The sequence below is a fragment of the Mustela putorius genome, unplaced genomic scaffold (assembly GCF_011764305.1).
Source record: "Mustela putorius furo isolate JIRA1106 unplaced genomic scaffold, ASM1176430v1.1 tig00000695_pilon_pilon_pilon, whole genome shotgun sequence".
In the NCBI taxonomy this organism is placed as follows: Eukaryota; Metazoa; Chordata; class Mammalia; order Carnivora; family Mustelidae; genus Mustela; species Mustela putorius.
Genome location: NW_025421447.1, coordinates 9343387 through 9362104, shown reverse-complemented (window position 1 = coordinate 9362104; position 18718 = coordinate 9343387). Strand labels below are relative to the sequence as shown.

Below are 18718 nucleotides of genomic sequence, written 5' to 3'. Positions count from 1 at the left end.
CTAATCAGAGGATAAATTACAAAACAAAACAAAACAAAAAAAGACTGTAAAACAAGTAAGAGGGAGAACAGTGAATATTTCAGTGTCTTTTAGTTCATAAGAAATTCATGAGCAATGTGTGTGGAAATTTTGTTGCTTTTGGTAGTGGGAAAGAATTGTAAATATGTATAATATGTAAATACCTTTTATAATAAAAGCCCATGAAGATAAATGAGGCTGTCTGCAGAAAAGCTGTGAGCTGTGTAAGATGCCAGAATTAACCGTCATCACTAAGAAATTACCATAATGCTTACAGGGCACTGAAAGTTCTTCCCGCTCTGGAAAGATATGCATAAATACTAATCAGAAAATGCGCACAGACCCAGCGCCTCTTTCTTTCTCCACCCCGCTCTGGCTCTCCATCTCTCTCTCTTTCTCTCTCTCTCTCTTTTTTTTTTTTTTTTCAAGTGAGGAATGCAGTTTTGGTGACCAGGCAGCAGAGATGGACCTATAGAGTTCAAGTATGACCTCCTTCCGCCACCCATGACCTGCGCTGAAAGTGGACCCTAACCACCTCGAAGACCACCTCAAACTTTCTGACTCTTTTCCAGCTTATCTCTCAACTGGGGCAAAAGACCCTGCTGGCAAAGCACCCCCTGATGGGAACCAGACCTCCCCTTCAACCAGTAAGGATTTCCCACAGCCAGCAAGACCCCGCCCATGACTGACCCCAAGACAATGACACACCCGACCTGCATGCCCACCTGCACCGCCAGCAGAGCGCACACACGCATCCCTGTCCCTCATTTTCCTCATGTAAATCTGGAAGTATTTTCAGCACTTTGGAGACAGTCTTTGAGCAGCCGTCTGCGTTCTTCCCTGGTATCCGCCTCCCTGAAATAAATTCCTTTCTTGTTTCCCCACCACTCCTCTCCCTGCCTGCGGAGTTTGTCAGCGGAGCAGTGACCAGATCTGGTCTGTTTGGGGCGCGCGGAGCCAGGTGCTCTGCGCCTCTAGGTACTGCAATCTTGGCCAAGTCATCCAATCGCTCCGGGACCCGCTTCCCTCATCTGTGAAATGGGGACACCACGCCTTCCTTCCTCACGTTTTGGGGAGAACCTAACAGAACAAGTAAGGCTCTAGTAGTGCCACTTCCTTATCCGGCGGCGGCAGCCAGCGGCCACTCAGCACCTGGGGACCAGAGAAAACGGCGCAGGACAGGTCGGTCCCAGAGGAAGCAAAGAGCTCTGCGGGTGGGCCCAGTCCCCGCCCAGGCACCCGCCCCTACGCCACGCCCCGCTCAGGGCCTTGTCCCGCCCAATCCACCCGCCTCCCAGCCATCGCCACGCCCGGGCCCCGCCCCACGCCCCCCCGCCCCCGCTCTGCGCCGATGCCTCGCCCGCGCCAAGCCCCACCCCGAGCTGGCGGAGCCCATGGCGCCTGCGACCGGCCGCTGGGCCCCGGTCCTGTGGCGGGCCTGCAACTGGCTCATGGCCGCGTTCTTCGCGCTGGCGGCTTTGGTGCAGGTCAGCGCCCCGGCCCCGGGAGGCAGGAGGTGGGAGGCGGGCGAGGGGCTCCGCGGGCTCTGCAGGACGCGGGACTAAGAGCTCCGCCCCCGGCCTGGTGCGCTGTGTAGACTTATGGGGCGGGCCGTGTACACCGACAGAGATTGGGGATTACGCCCCGGGGCCCCTACCCAGTTCCCTCCCCGAGAGGCAGGCGTGTCCACGTGACAGCCCGACCCCTCTGCCGTGCCACGTGCTGGGAGCCAGAGGAGCCTGGGATGGGACCCAGCGTGGTTCCCGCGAAGGCGAGGAAGCAGACAGAACCCGCTGTGGCGCCGGGACCCTCTCCGGTCTGCTCTGGGACCCCCTTCATAGGAGCTGTCTTTGTTCCTTAAGACTGGAGGCCCGTACTGTACTTCGGTCAGCCTGTGCGGTTCTGTGCCCAGTCGTGTGTGCTCAGCCAGAGCCCCCTCAACCGCTGTGACCTGCCAGACTAGGTCTTAGTCCCATTTTGTACCCTCGCTGCCTAGTGCAGCGTCTGGCACAAAACACATCACTGCGGTGGATCCCAGAGCAGGCCAAAGGGAGGGCGGGAGCACCACAGAATGACTGCTAATGCCGCATGTTTTGGCGTTCCAGGTCAATGATCCCGATGCAGAACTGTGGATGGTGAGTATAAGCTGCTTTCCAACGTTTCCAGGAAATGCGCAAGGACACAAAACACGGTTTTCTCTATTTGTTCAGCCTCCCTGCCTTATATACCTAAAAACTTAGAAACCAAATCATTTCCCTAAAATATCAGGGGAGAGGAATCAGAGTGGTGGGTAAGGTAAGGAGTGTGAGCATTCAGAACTTTCCAGAGACATTAGGGGCATTTCAGCAGTACTCCCTTTGAATAAAAATGGGCCAAACAACGACACATTTCTGAAGACACACAGTAGACCTCCGAAGTCAACTGAGCCCTTCCTCATGAGTTTCTACCCAGAATCTCCTACAAACATTCGACCATAAAAATGGTAGGCTTAGGGTGTGCGGTTCTTGTAATTCAGTGAGTTATGTTTATAAAAAGTAATTAAAGCCCATAAAATCTACAGAATACATTTAACCAATGTTCTTGGTTGAGTTATTTGGAGAAGAGGGAGATCATTCCACAAATTTTCTGAAATGTGTGGATTTTGTCTGGTTTCTTTCAAAACAGATACATAAGACTGTGTGGGATCACCAATGAGATGATTTTCGGCTTTGGAATAATACTGACTATACAGATTAGCAACAAATGAAAGCATTTGGATCTGTAATGTAAAGTTCTGGTCAGTGTTTTTAGTGCAGTAGAACTCATTCTGACATTGCTTCTTGTCCAGACTCACATGCCCTTGCACTGAATCAAACTGCCTATTCCTCAGCACTCTGGTCTATATCCTGGGTTCCAAATGTTATTTCCCTGCAGACAAGTCTCCAATACCCAGCTTAATGTTGAATTTCCAACACTGACTTCTCGAACACACCAAGGTCCTACAGCATCTTTCCCTCCTAAACCGCCACCTCCTCCTGACTCAGTCATTTCTGTCAACAGCAGAATCATCCCCAGGGTCATCCTCGCTCCAGACCACAGGCATCCCTAACATCTCTTGGTTCCTTATTACCACCTTAGAGATCCTTTTAAAAAATAAAATGAAGAACAAAGCAATCCAGCAAAATCCAGTCTAGGTCTAGCTACTTATCTGTGAGGTACGCGTGTACTTGATCTCCCACTCCATGCTCAGGTGTCACAGCATGAATAATAATAGACACTGTGTCCCCACAGACATCCTCCCTCCTCACCAGTTTAACCCTCTGTCACCTCCCACATGGACTTCTGTAGTAGCTTCCTAATTCTTGGAGCTGCCTCTTTCCAGAATGGTCTTGGAAGCCCAATCCACCTATAATACTGTGTCTTGCCCCTAGAATTCCTGTATGTCATACCCACACTTTGAAGTCTGTCTCAAATGCTCTGTCCCTCAAAAAATCCCTCTACCTCTGTACCATAGGTTCCAACCGTCCTTCCTTTGAACCTTCTAATGCTAACACATTCTATTGTGTATTTGATTTGGTTCTGCACACTCCAGCTCCTTGGAGAACAGGGACCACTTCTTCTTGGTGGTCCTTAGGCAACCTAACACTGAGCCTCCCTAGGGCAGCCCTTCTGTATTGACTCTTGAATGAAAGCATGCACATATGAGCCAGTAGAATGTAATGGGGCTTGGGGACTTGAGCCATGCCTGACTCATTTTCATGTCCCCTACTTCCATCTTGCTCATGAAGGATGCCTGTATCAGGATGCATATGGGAGCAAATAACAGAAAATCTGACTAGCATCAGATTAGAATAGAGTCACTTAAGAAGTCCAGAGGCAGCTGCTTAATGCTGACATCATCAAAGACTTGGGCTTCCTGGGTTTCTTCTCTGCCACCTCCAGTGTGTGAGTGATATATCCCCTCATGTCTACAGAATGGCTGCTGCAGCTCCATACATCATGTCCAGACAAGAGCATCCCAAGTAGGAAGGAACAGGACAGGAGCAAAACAGTTTTTCCTCCTGAGCTTTCTCCCCTTTTATCAGGGCGGAAATGTTACCCAAAAAGCCCTTCAGACAGTGTGTGCGTACCAATATGGTTTATGGTCTAGGACCCATCCTGCTTGGTCAGTGTCCACATATTGGCTGTTAAAATGTTCTGAGTATCAGCCTTGCCCCTGTAAGACTTCTTACATTTCATGGCCGGAGCATGATCACCCCTAGCTGAAGACACTGGGAAAAAAATATTGGCTTTTTCAGTTTTTATAATGGCAGGTGGACAAAGGAGAGAGACGTTAAGAATGAATGCCATGGCGGGGGTGCCTGCCTGCCTCAGTGGGTAAAGCCTGTGACTCTTGATCTCAGGGTGTGAGTCTGAGCCCCAGGTTGGGTGTAGAGATGACTTAATAAAGTCTTGGGATGCCTGGTGGCTTAGTCAGTTAAGCGTCTACCTTGGGCCCCCACATCATGAACCCAGGATCCTGGGATCGATCCCCCCATCAGACTCCTTGCTCGGCAGGGACCTGCTTGTCCCTTGTCCACACTGCCTGTCATTCCCCCTGCTTGTGCCCACCCTCTCACACTTGCTCTCTCTCACAAATAAAATCTTAAAAATTAAAACAAAATTTTTACAAACAAAACAACAACTACAAAACAAATGCCATTGTACTCAAGAACTATATAGTGAATGAAATATTGTAAAATGATACTCTGGGTTTAAAAAAAATACACCAACATAAAAATAAAAGATCATGATAAGTGGGTTCTACTGAGTTCATTATTGAATATGTTGTGTATTATTTTACCTTATATACTAGAAACCATTATTTTCAGTCTCTTGGTCCTCAAAAAAATTTATCTTATTTGAGATAGAGAAAAGCATTTAGGGATTAACATGGCACAACTCCCATGAGAAACCACTGTTTAGTTCAAAGGGTTATTTTGTTCATGTGGTTATAACATAAAAGATATAAGAAAGTCTCAGATCCCTTAATCTGCTAATGACAGATATCTGATACATTTGAGTACACACTTTTAAAAATCTCTGCCAAATCTTTCTTACAGAGAGCACAGTTAAATGTTGTATGGTGTCTGTGTAACTTCTCTCTCTCTTTTTCTCTCTCTCCCTCCTCTTTCTCAGTGGCTAGTCATGTAGGTTTTCATTAGGAGAAAACTACCCCCTTCCTGCTCTAGCTGTGGCCCTCAGAACAACGGCAGCAGCGCCCCGTGGGAGCTTGTTAGAAAAGCAGAATTTGGGCCTTACCCCAGACCTCTAGAATCAGATCTACATTTTGGGGGTATAGCTCAGTTGAAGAGCATTTGACTGCAGATCTACATTTTAACAAGGTTTCCAGGCGATTCACATACATACTGAACTTTGGGAAGCCCTTGTCTTACCCCTCAGTAGCATGAACGCCTTCCTGTGAGAGATGACCAGACTTAGCAAATGTCAGTCCTGGCCCTCATTAGGGATGGAGCAGGAAAGATGGACACAGCATCTATAATCCAGAAGCCCTCTCCCCGGGATCCAGACAGACATGTTTCTGGAGTGAAAACCAATCACGTAACGTGTGTAGCTCTGACAATTCCCAAATAAGGGAAGACGTCAGATGTGCGTGTCACCGTGGATACAGTAAAAGCGGCTGCGTTTCTTGGAAACCCACCACGTCTCTTACTCTGTTTGCTCTCGACCCACAACATGCTCGCCACAGCAGGTCTGGCTGGAGCCCATCTGCCGAGCATGAGGCTTGAAAACGGCCTCCACAGGGCCTGTCTTCCCAACTCCAAAACAGCTTGTTGGCAGTTCCAGAATGAAGAGCCCAACCTAACCTAATGCAGACACTGTCGGTCAGTGAGTCTGGGGTCTCACCATCTTTCTGGGCTTCCTGGATCCCTCTGCACACCCCCCAGATCGGGCATACTTCTAACCCCTGTCGTCTCCCTCTTCGCTAACAGGTGGTGTACATGATACCCGCGCTGCTGAGCCTGCTTGTGGGACTTAATCCTCTTGTCACGGGTATGGACCCTGGATTCTGCACGGACACCGAGCAAATCCAATCTCTGACAATAAGGACAGAGTCCGGGAGAAAAACGGGGCCCTCCAGGTCTCCTCATTGCTGATACCAAGAGGGACTAATCCTATATTTAGATCACCCTCACCCATCTTCAGGCAAACTTCACAAGGACCTGTCACACCAAGACAGCCTTTTTAGCAGCTCAGAACCTGAGATCACTTGTGCTGGAGTGGAGCGGGGGTTTTGAGTGTAGCCCACGAGAGAGAAGGGCTCTGGTCACACGCTGATTTCTCACGCTAAGGGAAAATCAGCAGCAGAGCGCAGACCATGTGTCTCTCTAGTCAGTGGCCATCAGGGTCCAATACCACTCCCAGGGACCACTTTCTTATTTTGAATCTATTCAATACGTGCATATATGGCCTGCTACTTATTTAGAAAAGCAGTTTATAATGTCCGTAACAAATGTCTAGGTTTTTATTCGTCCCGTTTGCTCTCCCTAACCTCCCTCTGTACCGTCATAGTACATACAGTGATTTACTGCATGCTTTTGTGTGTGTTTCCCCTGCGAGGCTGTAAGCCTCTTAAAAGGGGGTCCATGTCTAGCCCATCTTTGCCCAAGCCTTGCTGAAATACAGCCAGGAAGATGGTAGGTACTTAATGCTTGTTGAACGTGAATGAACGGCTATAAGAGGCTTTATCACATATTTTCCTGCTCCTTGGAATAAATATATTTATCTCCATCCATCCATCCATCTATCCCAGGTGGGTATACAGGTTTAAAAAAAAATTGCTTAAAATAGCTGGTATGTACTACCTACAAGCTGCCTACCTCAACGCTGGGCGAAACATAGTGGCTTTAATTTTAACAGTCCTAACTAAAAACTCTCATTAAACCTTAAGTTGGACAGTTTTATACCATAAAATGGTGTTTTATAACCCAAAAAAGTACATTTTACACTGTGTGCTAATATTTTCTTATTACTAGGGACTGTCAGTCCTGACAGGTTACTCTCCGCTGTCAGGAAAAGAGCACCCTGGCCAGTAGAGCTGTCAGAGTTCTCAGGGCCTTAGAGGAAAGACCAGTGATTCCCAGCTGGGTGGGGAAAACTCCTGTCCCCTGGATGCACGGGCTTAGTTTGGGCTCCGTTAGTTGCAGGCAAGGAAAAAACTCAAATGGGCTGTGAGCTACAAAGGAGATGTACTGGGACACTTGAGGGAGAAAGTCAGCGGTGCTGGCTTCACACGCTGCTGGTGGCTCAGAACTTGAACTTCCCTGCACCTCGCAGCCCTGCCATGTGCTGCTCTGACTTCAGCCCCAGGCCCCTAGATGGTAGCCTGGCAGCTACCATCAGAGTGTCACTTCTTAGTGACACTCTATCCAACAGAAGATAGAAAATGCTCCCTAGATGTCTAAGCAAAAGTCTCAGAACTGAGCTGTGGGCCCTGATTTGTCATCTGCTCATTTGGAGCCAGATCACGCTTGCCACAGGAATGAAATGCATTGGCTAATCAAGCTAAGGTTCAAAGGTCGGGGACACGTGACCTGGGTGTGTGGGAAGGGTGGATCCCCAAAGAAAATAAAAGGTAGTCGTCACAGAAAGGGGACACATTGGGCAACCAAAACACTAAATGTTCACCTAAGTTTATTGCTACTGCTTTAAACTCTGTCATGTCCCTCAACACAAAACTTAAAGAAACCTAGCTTTTTTTAAGGAGGCTCTATACCCAGCATAGGGCTTGAACTCATGACCCAGAGATCAAGAGTCGCACACTCTGCTGACCCAGCCAGATGCCACCCCAGCTTTTTCTGAAGGTTCACCTGAAAGCAGACTATGGCAGAGCAGGTACAAAGAGATCGTTTTTCTCTGGAATGTGATTCCAGGATTAACAGCTCCAGAATCTCTATTTTTAGGCAATTTTATTTGGAAGAGTATCTCCGCGATACACATATTCTTTTGTATCACGTGGGCTGTCGGCTTGGTGGGCCATCTCTGGCTTCACTCCCAACAGAGCATCTTGCATGAGGAAGAAGGCAGGTGAGCCGTGACTTTTGCTCCTTGGAAGGGGTGGAGTAGAAGGGAGAAATCCATTCCTCTGTAACCCCTTATCCACACCACGATGACTCAGCTCCCCCAACTGCACCGTGAGGATCAGGGGAGGTATTATCTCCTTGATAAGCTGAAGAAGCAGGAAATGAACCAGGATTCATACCCAGCACCGTGTACCACGTTCTGCAACCACAGCCAGAGGCAGTCAGCACGCACGTTATGTTACTGTCTGGCAGTTGACCTTAGCTCCCTTACAATAAACGAGCAAGGACGCCATACAGTAATACTCCGTCCAGTCTCATGAGGTGAAAGCTCTGTCAGCACTCTGATTTAGTTGTGGTTCTGGCCAAAATCTCTACAAGTGTGATCAGCCAAATCAGAGGTCAGTATGTTAAGTCCACCTCTGTCAGCCTTGCCCTGCCACGTCCCATGCCATCTCCTCCCTTTGTCAAGGCCATGTGTTCATCACCTCTTTGCTCCTGACTCCCTGGCCTCACACATAGCCCCTTGTCCTTCCTGCCCATCCTACTGCGAACACTGAGATCTAGAGATGTGGAAGGTAATCAGCCCTGGTGAAGTGTTACTTTGTTACAGGCCCTAATCCTTGGGAAACTGGAGAGCAAATCAGGTTGGATCTGCCATGGGACCATCAACCCAGTGGGCTGAATCACCTCCACCACCTTGAGGCCCACGAGTTACAGTGGTACCAGGGCCAAATAGGACTTTTCTACTCTGTGTAAAAGGTGTGTGCTTTTAACACACACTTCTAGAAGCACAGACCCACCCCAAAATCATTAGCCTGACTCATCTTACAAATCATTCCTCTCCCCTAAGATGTGATCCAGTCTTTTGCAGCAGGCGCTCCATTATTTATGGATCTGAGCTCATCCTGACCAACACAGAACACTCTAAAACAATGTAAAATTGATGCCTGATAAATCTGGGATAGTTTTATTGGTTGTACTATACTCCTCCCAGTGACCTGAAATAAGTGATTTATTTGTGTTTTCATTTTGTTGGTTTTTTGTTGTTGTTGTTCACTTAGAAGTTGGGGCAAAAGGATGGCGTTCACATCTGTCTCATAAGATGAAACTTATTTTCAGATAAGCCTTTAAAGTATCTGAAAAAAAAAGGTAATTTTTGAGTCATAGCCAGACTTGAGAATATTCTGTAGATACTGTGTATCTTGAGGGAAGTCTTCCAATAACCAGCAGAAGCTAGTGGTCATGGAGAGAATGGGAGGATAGGCATCTCACTCATAGCTACTCCAAAAATCTGAACTGTGTGCTATTTTACAGGGAGCTGTTAGGTCTGCTGATTGTCACAGTGTGGATGGGCCTGTGTCACAGTTCATCCAAGTAAGTTTTCAACTTCATAGCTAAAATCAGATGTCTTCAAGGTTGGTCAGGTCAGACAGGCAAGTCAAAGGTAGCCTAACTGGAGAATTATACCTAATATTTAAGGGAAAAATAATGCCAACCTTTAACAAACACCTCCAGAGAACAGAAGAAGAAGAGACACTTTATAATTCATGTTATAAGAACAGAATAATCTTGATACCAAGACTTGACAGGAACATTTTAAAAGGGGGAGAGAAAGCAAAGAAATTATGAGGCAGTCTCACTTATGACTAAAGATTGAAAAATCCTAAACAAAGCATTAGGGAATCAAATCCAGCAATATATAACCCAACCACCAAGTTTATTCTAGGAACACAGTTTAACATTCAAAAACCAACCAGGGTTTTCTACTACATTAACAGAAAATAATAAACTATCAGGAATAAACTAACAGGAAAAAATAAACTATCTTCTCAATCTATTCAGAAAGAGCGTTTGGTAAGATTCATCATCTGTTCATAAGAGCTGTTAGCAGGTGTAGAAAGGAACTGAACCTGGGACATGGTGTCAGCACCAAAGCCTGAGACTCAGTGGTGAGCAGCTGAAAACTTTCCTTCTGAGATTAGGATCAAGAAAGGGTTAGCCCCCACTGCCACTTCTGCTCCACACTGCTCTAGCTACGATGGTAGCCAGTCCAATAAGGCAAGAAAAACAAATAAGAGGCACAACAACTGGAAAAGAAACATGTTCATTATCCAAGGCTGACATGATTGCATATGCCAAAAAATCAAACAGGGTCTAAAAAGTTACAGAGTGAGTGAGCTTAGCACGATCGCCACACACCGGGTGAATGTACCGAAATCAGCCACATTTTTATCAACAAGTAACAAAATGATTAAAATGATAAAAACAAAAAGTTAACCAGAGATAATAACATCAAGAAATCAGCTCCCTAGGAGTAAACCTAGAAATGGGTAAAATCTCTAGAAATAAGACTGCCAGACATTGTGGGAGAAATGAAAGAAGATCTGAGTAAGTGAAGGGATAAACCTGTACTGGTAAAAGGATAAACTAATGAAAGACTAGACTCTAGGAACAGGTCCACACACAAGCAGACCCTTGACTCAGGACAGAGGGAACAGGGCAGGTACAGCAAAGAAAGGCAGACCTCCGAACACCGTGCTGGATCAACGGAAGCCCACAGGGACGAACTTCCCTAGCTCACTTTCATAAACGTCAGTTCCAGGGGGATTACAGCTCTAAAGTGAGAAGCAGAATGGGAAGGCTTTTAGAGAAGATAACCCCATATCTCCAAGACCTTGGGGAGGAAAAGCTTTCTTAAACACGACACAAAAATCATTAGGAAAAGATCAATCAGTGACTTCAGTTCCTCAAAAGACAATCATGATGCGAGTGGGAAAAGCTATTTGCAACACATCCAAACAATAAAGATTTGAGCTAAGAAGGAAGATCTCCCGGGGCTGCCTGGGTGGCTCAGTCGATGGATTTTTATTGATAATAATTCCTGTGTGTCTTTATAGGAATCCAGTTGGTGGAAGAATTCAGTTGGCTACTGCCGTGGTGATCACTCTCCTCCCATTCATCTCTTGGATCTACATCTACATAAACAAGGAGATGAGGTCCTCCTGGCCAGTTCACTGCAAGACAGTAATTTAAATGAAGTCAAGAATTCTCCTCTTCAAATGAGTATTGTTAATCAATTGTTTACAGACATGGTTGTAAAGGGGCAATTTCCTAGGAGTTTATTTCAGGTAATTTGAGTGAATATTAGAAGGGATTAAAAAAAAAAAATCCCAAGAACTTTTCAAGGATGCCTGCGACACAGCACGGGGATTGCATGGGACTGGGAAGAGATGGGGTCTGACATTCAGTCGTGTCAGTGTAGCAGAAAAGGCAGAACAAAGTTTCAGAAACAAAAATTCTAACTCAGCTTAATCACTATCTAAATGACTTGGGCAAATATGGGAACCTCCTGCTGGATGTCTTTGTCTGTAAGACAGGATTAATGCCAGATCTCCTACTCACTTGTGCTGTTGCAAGGATTAAACTGCAAGTGCTTATAAGGGGCAACCATTGATTAAAACAGAGCAAAGCGGGATTTAGGTGACAGGACAGACTCAGAGGTTCAGGAAAGGGCTGTTACCCCTGCACTGAATTCACTATATGGGACCAGCGCCATGCCATGAACTAAATTAGGATGTAAAATGAACGAGCGTGTCTTAGAAAGAAAGGAGAGGGTAGGTAGAATAAAGGAATTTGAGACCAAAAGGAAAGGGAATATAAACTACATTGCAAATAAAAAATAAGACCAAAATCTATACACATTTTTTTTGGAAATGAGTGTCAAAGGTAACCCTGGGGAGAAGACCATGTTGGAGCTGTACTCTCCAAAGTCATAACTGACAAGACCACAACCATGATGTGCACACACACACACACACACACACACACACACACACACAAACATGGGAGTGTCACGGTGGTGCAGACTCCCACACAGAACATGGGAACATCACTATGGTGCTTACATATGACATGAGAACATAATGTGGTAACGTATCATGTTGCACTGAGCACCTGAAATGTGGCCAGAATAAGGAAGTAAAATCTTCCTTTTTTCATTTTAATTTTAAAACATGTCAATTCAATTATTAGAAAACATAAATGTGTTTGGAACACTGAAGTGTGTTTGGAACTGGACATGCGAATCTACTTCTTTAACTGCAAGTTTTATACCCCAGTATAGATCAAGTATTTCCAGTGAGAATGTAGTATCAATGGATGGCTTATTAAGTATAAAATACATCCTGCATTTTAACAACATTGTACAAAAAGAATGTAAAATATTCTTATGTTGATTACATGCTGAAATGATATTTTCATATATTTGACTTTAATATAAAATATGTCATTAAAATTGTTATGTTTCTATTTACTTTATAAAATGTGACTACTTTTAAATTACTTCTGTGGCTCATGTCGTATTTTTGTTGGACAGTGATTGTTTTACATCTGCTAGCATCCACCTCTGGAGTCAAGATTCCATTCCATAAGATTTAGGAAATATTTCGCTCAAAAACTATGACTAACCAACCATATATCGGGTGAGTGGAAATAAGTTAGGCCATTTGTCTATTTTTATAGCCTTTAATAGGATATTAAGTATTCTATAAACACTTGCTAAAGGAGGTATGTATGGTTTTTGTTTGTTTTACACAATGGCCACTGGACAGGCAAAGTTCTCTATTAAGGTTTAGATGAAGGAAAAGGAAAGAAAATTCTAAAGCAAGTAATGTGAAATTTATTTTAAGGGTCAGTCAAGTACAGATAAAAAACCCCGTGTTCCAGGGAACATTTAGCTTCCATGATACCGTTTGTACATTTGTTTTAATGTAACTACTAAAATCACACGTGAAAAAAAAAAAAAACGGATTCACGTGCAAATTCTACTAGAATCTACCTATCCTCCAAGTAATGCGTGATTCTGTGCTTAAAAGACAGAAATGTTCCAATTTTTAAAAAAGGGGAAAAAAGGATGTTCAAAACATACTTTGCTCTGTACCTCCGGAATCACACTATGAACTCTGTGATTCTAATCCTCACAATCCCTTTGCTACGTCCCAAGCACTGCCTCCTGAAAGGGTCTCTGTTGCACAGATTGTTGCACACTCCAGCTCCCAACTGAATCCTGGTAACCTCGAGGTCTCTGTTATCCACGCCTCTGCCTCGCCACCCGTCTCTCTTCTTCCCTCTGGCACTCCTCTCCGTCAGCCTCTCGTTATATGCTGCCGGGCCTGAGACACAGATCTAATCACAGCTTCGCCCCCAGAAGCCTTGGCTCCTTGCTGTCTGACAAGCCCAGTCCTAATTGTGGGCTCATCATTCAAGGCTCTTTACCACACAGGCCTGTTTCTCGCCACAACCGCAGGCCCCTTTCCATGACTCTTCAGAGCTAGCTGTCACTCCTAAATTCACATGCCCTTTAACCTCCGCTCACACTGTTCTGCCCGCCGGACAAAACCATTTTCCTCCTCCTTCAACTCATGATCAATCCCGTTAAACTTAAACTGCCCCCATCACCCCCTCCACACTCCAGGCCCTTCTTTACACATTCAGGGTCTATGCATGGTAAGGTCGGTGAATGCAAGGAGCATGTGACAGTCGCCTCTCTGGCGGAATCACGACCCTCAAGGATCTCCAGGCCCTGGTCCCCAGAACCAGGACTGTTACTTGCATCACAAAACAGACTTTGCAGATACAATAAAGCTAAAGATCTTGAGATGGGGAGATGAGCCTGGAGGTAATCACAACTGTTCTGATAAAAGGTAGGCGGACACAGAGGGAGGTTTAAAGAGGATGCCCTGCTGGTCTGAAGATGGAGGAAGGACCCCTGGGCCAGGAATGGAACGCAGGAAGCCAGCTAGGAAGCAGATTCTGCCATGGAGGCCCTGCAGGGGGGACCACGCCTTGAGCTCAGGGAAAACCATTCAGACTTCTGGCTTCCAGAACTGTAAGAGAGCATGTAAGGGCTGTCTGAGAATACCAAAGTGGTGGTCATTTGCGACAGCAGCCCGAGAACACAAACACACCTCTGCTCCCCCAGGGCTTGGGCACTCGGCAGGCGCGCGGACGCTGACTAGAACTGCTTGCACCTCTCCTGATGTTTTTAGGCCCTGAATCAAACCTTCTCTACAGTCCAACAGTCCCTTTGCGATCTAGTAAGTGGTGCCACAAATAAGCCTTAGCACATAGGACTACCCAGTTAACGGGCCCCATTTGTCTAAAAAGGGAGTCAAGAGTAAATTCATTTACCCCTGTTGTCTCTAGCTGCTGCCAAACGGACCACACACCGGCAGGCACACAGCCGCACTGGCCCTTGGTCCTGCTTTGCTTAGAATCACAAGGCCTCCACGTGACTTCTCGGGAGGCCCTTCTCATGGCCTCACGCGGGAGACCACACGTTCACCTGTGAAAGAACTTCTTTGTGGTTTACACAACAGGGATACAAGCCTACAAATGCACAAACAAACACGACAGGTATTTGGAGCAAGAAACATCCAAAGTTCATTCACACGGCAGGATACACAGAGAAAGCTTACCTGAGCTGGTTTTATTTTTTTATTATGAATTTTAAGGTACATGTTAATACAGGGATACATCCTCCTTGTAAAAAGTAAAAAGTTTCAGATAAGGCTAAATGAAGTCAGTTTCGAGAAGTACGCCACCCCCTCTCCTCCCTGGGTGACTCAGGCGGCTTGCTTTCATTCATTTTGTTTCCAATCCTCGGCGCTGGATAGATTACCCAGAAGTGACATTTCAGCATATCTCATGAGCTTGTGCACACTGAGGCCATAAATACATTTTGTTATGCAAATAGAAAACTACACAATCAGCCTGAGGACCGGGGGAGGGGAGAGAGACACACAAACACAGCGCTCAGCCACCACTCTCCTTCTACAGCCGTGTACAAGATAAATCAGACTAAAGCTGGATTTCCCGCTTATAATTCATAATTCTGTCTGGAACTCTGCCTCTACCTTTCAGCACCATTTTGTCAGGATAGACATAAACGGTGCCGAAAGCCTGGCTGTCCGGAGCCGTTTCAATAACCCCTTCTAGATTGATGTGGTGTACACCGAAGGGGTCCTCACAGTAGCCACCATCGTGAGTGTGACCGGCGAAGAAACACACCACACACTTGTGAGACCAAATGACTGCCAGGGCGTCTCTGTAATTCCAGGCCAGGCACACACTGTCGGAGGCCTCTGGGTAAATGGGAAGATGGCCTGTTAGTTAAAGAGAAGAAGAGTTATGAGCCAATGAGGAAATGTCTCTTTCATCAAAATAAATGGCTAAAAACTAGTACTTAGGAAAAAAAAAGGGATATTGCTACTTATTTCAAATAAACCAGAGAGAAGAACTAGATCATCTCCAGCCACATCTCTGTAGCATACGGAAGGGGGAGGCAGTCCACGTCCACGGGGAGAGGCCACTGTCCAGGCAGAACCCCTGAGATCCCTATGGCCTAAAACATCCAAAGAGGCACAAACACTGAGAAGAACTGAGGGCGTCCCATGCACAATGGCGAGCGAGGGCGGCTAGGAGCCAGGCAGATACCATGCTAGAGTCTCTTTTTTTTTTTTTAGATTTTTTATTTATTTATTTGACAGAGAGAGATCACAGGTAGGTAGAGAGACTGGCAGAGAGAGAGAGAGAGAGAGAGAGAGAGTGAAGCAGGCTCCCTGCTGAGCAGAGAGCCCGATGCGGGACTCGATCCCAGGACCCTGAGATCATGACCTGAGCCGAAGGCAGCGGCTTAACCCACTGAGCCACGCAGGCGCCCCCCATGCTAGAGTCTCTTAACATGAGTCTCTTAAACATGAGTGCTGCGTACACAGAAAGAGGTACTCCTAAATTTAAAACAGTTTGGAGGTGGGTCATGGGTTATAGGTCATTTAGGCACTCAGTGCTTTAAAACGGATTTAAACACCTCCGGGAGCCAGAGCCATTTTACAGATGAGAATGATGAGAACAGCGAGGTAGAGCAGGGAGGTTTTATACTTGGACCCACAGGACATACGTGGAAGTAGAATGAAGAGGATTTCAAATTCCTGACACCAAGACACACAGGAAATCACATCATGTCTCACTGTGGAGCGCAGGCACAAAGCTCCCTCCCTCGGCTTTGCTTCTTGGCCTGAAATCACTTTCCTATTTTGGTACTATTTATTTGTTACCGACGTTTATTCTGAATTTTTCTTATGAGTATTTTTACTGTTTAGTATCAGTTTGTAATACAAGTTACAAAGGAGGGTGTTAGTGATCCCTAAAGAGTCAAAGGCACCAGAAGAACTTATGAGTATGCACGAGCGCGCGCGTGCGTGTGCGCGCACACACACACACACATACCACGACCACACTTGAAGTCGTGATGATGGCTCAGGGTTCAAAGGGGCCCGTGACTCTCCAGATCAAAAGGTTACACTGGATTCCTCTGACACAGTGACCTGCTCCCCGCCGCTCCTTGAAACACTGGGCTGTGGGGACACCACTAGTCGCCCACGTCTTCCTCCAGCCTCAATGGCCACGAGTTCTCATTCCCCTCCATGGGCTCTGTGTCTCTCCACTTCCTACTGGAAGTGCCTGAATGCTTGGACCTTGAGCTCCGCTTCCCTACTAACCCCTAAAGGCCTGGTGATCTAGTAATTTCTCAAATCTAGTAAAGTGATTGGTGACCTAGTGAAGTCTCGAATGTCTTCAGGATTCTTTCCACTCCCACATGTTTATACCCAGCCCAGACTCCCACTCAATTTCAGACCCAACATCCAAACTGCTTTCTCAGCATCTGCACAGATGCCTGACAGGCATCTGAAACTTAACCTTTTCATGGCCAAACCCCTGAATTCCCCACCACGCACCCACTCTTAAGGCAGCACCCCGTATGTCAGCGAACAGCGTGCGAGCCTTCCAACTGCCCAGACAAAACCCCAGAGGTGGGGGCAAAATGACCTCTCAATCCCCAAAACGCAAAGTCAAAGTGCAAAGTAAAATGAAAGATAATTGCTATAAGCCATTTAAAACTTTGCTACAGATAACCTGACACACCCAGTTGTCAAAGATTTGTTCATCCAGGTTCTGAGCTTATAGTGAAAGAGGAATTTAAGAGGTGGCTAATGTAGACAGGGGTGCAGACGGAAGAGGAGATGGGGGAATCCAGGACAGGGTAGGAAATGAGATGGGAGGGACTCAAGTCTCAGCCAAAAGCATGCGCTGTGACATTACTAGGTCGTTTAATCTCTCAGTCTCCGGATCTCTGAACTGAATGGGTTGATGGTATGACCTGTAGTCCCTCTCAGCTCTAGTATTCTCTGAGGTGACAGGCACAGCCTGGCAGCGGGAAGCCAAACAGCAGAGACAGGTTGGGAAGTGTTCTGGTTTCAGGCCATCTACGGTAGACTGCAAGAGGGTTACATCGCATTACACCTGCTGGGCGTCCCGTACTCTCCAAGCCTGGAAGGACACTTCAAAGTCCCACGGCAGCACACACACTCCTACTCACATCTACCTATTTGCCCCACGTCACGGAAAGACTCACAAGTATTTACGGAAGCGTACTTTTAGATCAACTATCAGAAGAGCTTGTCGCTTTTAAGGGATTTTCCCGTTCGTAATTCCATTTGTGCCATCCAGAGAAAAACCACAGTTTGTAGGCTCCACATTTACCCAAACTTACTCAGGTCCCATCCTTGGGATCCCAAGCACGGTCTTCTGTGCCATTTGGCCACATCAGTTCTAAAGCGAGGGTCTACACTCAGTGCCCAAAATGAGTACACCAGCTATGCTGCAAATCCAAATTCAGTACCCCGTGTGTGCACACACGCACACACATGTGTGTGCACACCTGCAGCTGAGTGAATGTTAAGCACCTCCAGAGTCCTATGACCTGTGATGACAGCATGTCTGCAAAAGACGATTCTACGTGGAAATAACAGCAATCTCGTTTCCTCGCAAACACGTGGCAGAGAGTCTAGAACTGAAGTTCTCACTGCCAGGTGAGTCGCTAACACGAGTCCCGTGACCAGCGTTGCTTCTAACTAGACAGCAGAGGTCCCCAGCTGGCGGCCACCACACTGAACAGCAGGTCTCCTGAGGCTGAGGCCAGGTATGGGGTCTGGCCTGAACTGCTCACTCATGTATCACACTTGACCCATGAACAAGGTTGGAGCCACGCGGGTCCACTTATCCATACATTTTTACAGTAAACACAGAAAATACGGTGAATGTGTTTTCTCTTTTTATGATTTTCTTAAGACATTTTCTTTTCTTGAGCTTATTTATTGGAAGAAGACAGCATATAATACACATAACATCAAAATATGCATCAAACAACTGTTATCCGTAAAATAGTAGTAGGCCATTTGGAGTTAAGTTACTAGAGAGTCAAAAGTTGTACGTGGATTTTCGACTGTGTGGGGGCTGGGGGGGAGCACCCCTAACCTCCCCCATTGTTCCAGGGTCAACTGTACTACATGAAACGGTTCCATGTGCTGAAATTCTACTCAGAAACCTAAAAGGCCAATGTACAGGCACTAATACATGGCAAGATGCTTTTTTTCTATTTTACGGTTCTTTCCTGACTCAGCTGTAAAAGTCACTCTCATACTCAGGTTCTCAGTAGAGAAAGGTAAGCATTTACTTGACAGCAGAAGGACATCACGACATAAATACCATTAGTATACTTTCGGGCCTCACTTTTCCGT

At 46.3% G+C, this 18718-nt stretch overlaps 2 protein-coding genes across 10 annotated transcripts in view; one reads left to right on the top strand and one right to left on the bottom strand.

Annotated features, from left to right (window-relative positions):
• Positions 1-18718, bottom strand: part of ADPRM (ADP-ribose/CDP-alcohol diphosphatase, manganese dependent) — a 138499-nt gene that overhangs the window by 113512 nt on the left and 6269 nt on the right. For 6 of the 8 annotated variants that reach the window (XM_004760156.3, XM_004760161.3, XM_004760160.3 and 3 more), the window contains one exon: positions 14550-15244. The exons of 1 other annotated variant lie outside the window; for it this stretch is intronic. In XM_004760156.3, the coding sequence (XP_004760213.1) occupies positions 14940-15244 (305 nt within the window). In that variant the 3' untranslated portion in view covers positions 14550-14939. Of the gene's footprint in view, positions 1-14549; positions 15245-18718 lie in introns of those variants that run through there. One more of the 8 variants, XM_013060355.2, reaches the window with a different exon arrangement.
• On the top strand, positions 1358-12406 carry TMEM220 (transmembrane protein 220). Of its 2 annotated transcripts, XM_004760154.3 has the most exons (6): positions 1358-1505; positions 2124-2153; positions 5991-6051; positions 7962-8085; positions 9396-9455; positions 10979-12406. In XM_004760154.3, exons 1-6 carry the CDS (start codon positions 1413-1415, stop codon positions 11112-11114), a joined length of 504 nt encoding a protein of 167 aa, XP_004760211.1. In that variant the 5' UTR covers positions 1358-1412; the 3' UTR covers positions 11115-12406. The 2 variants fall into 2 exon arrangements, with proteins under 2 accessions (XP_004760211.1, XP_004760212.1); XM_004760155.3 differs by lacking the exon at positions 9396-9455.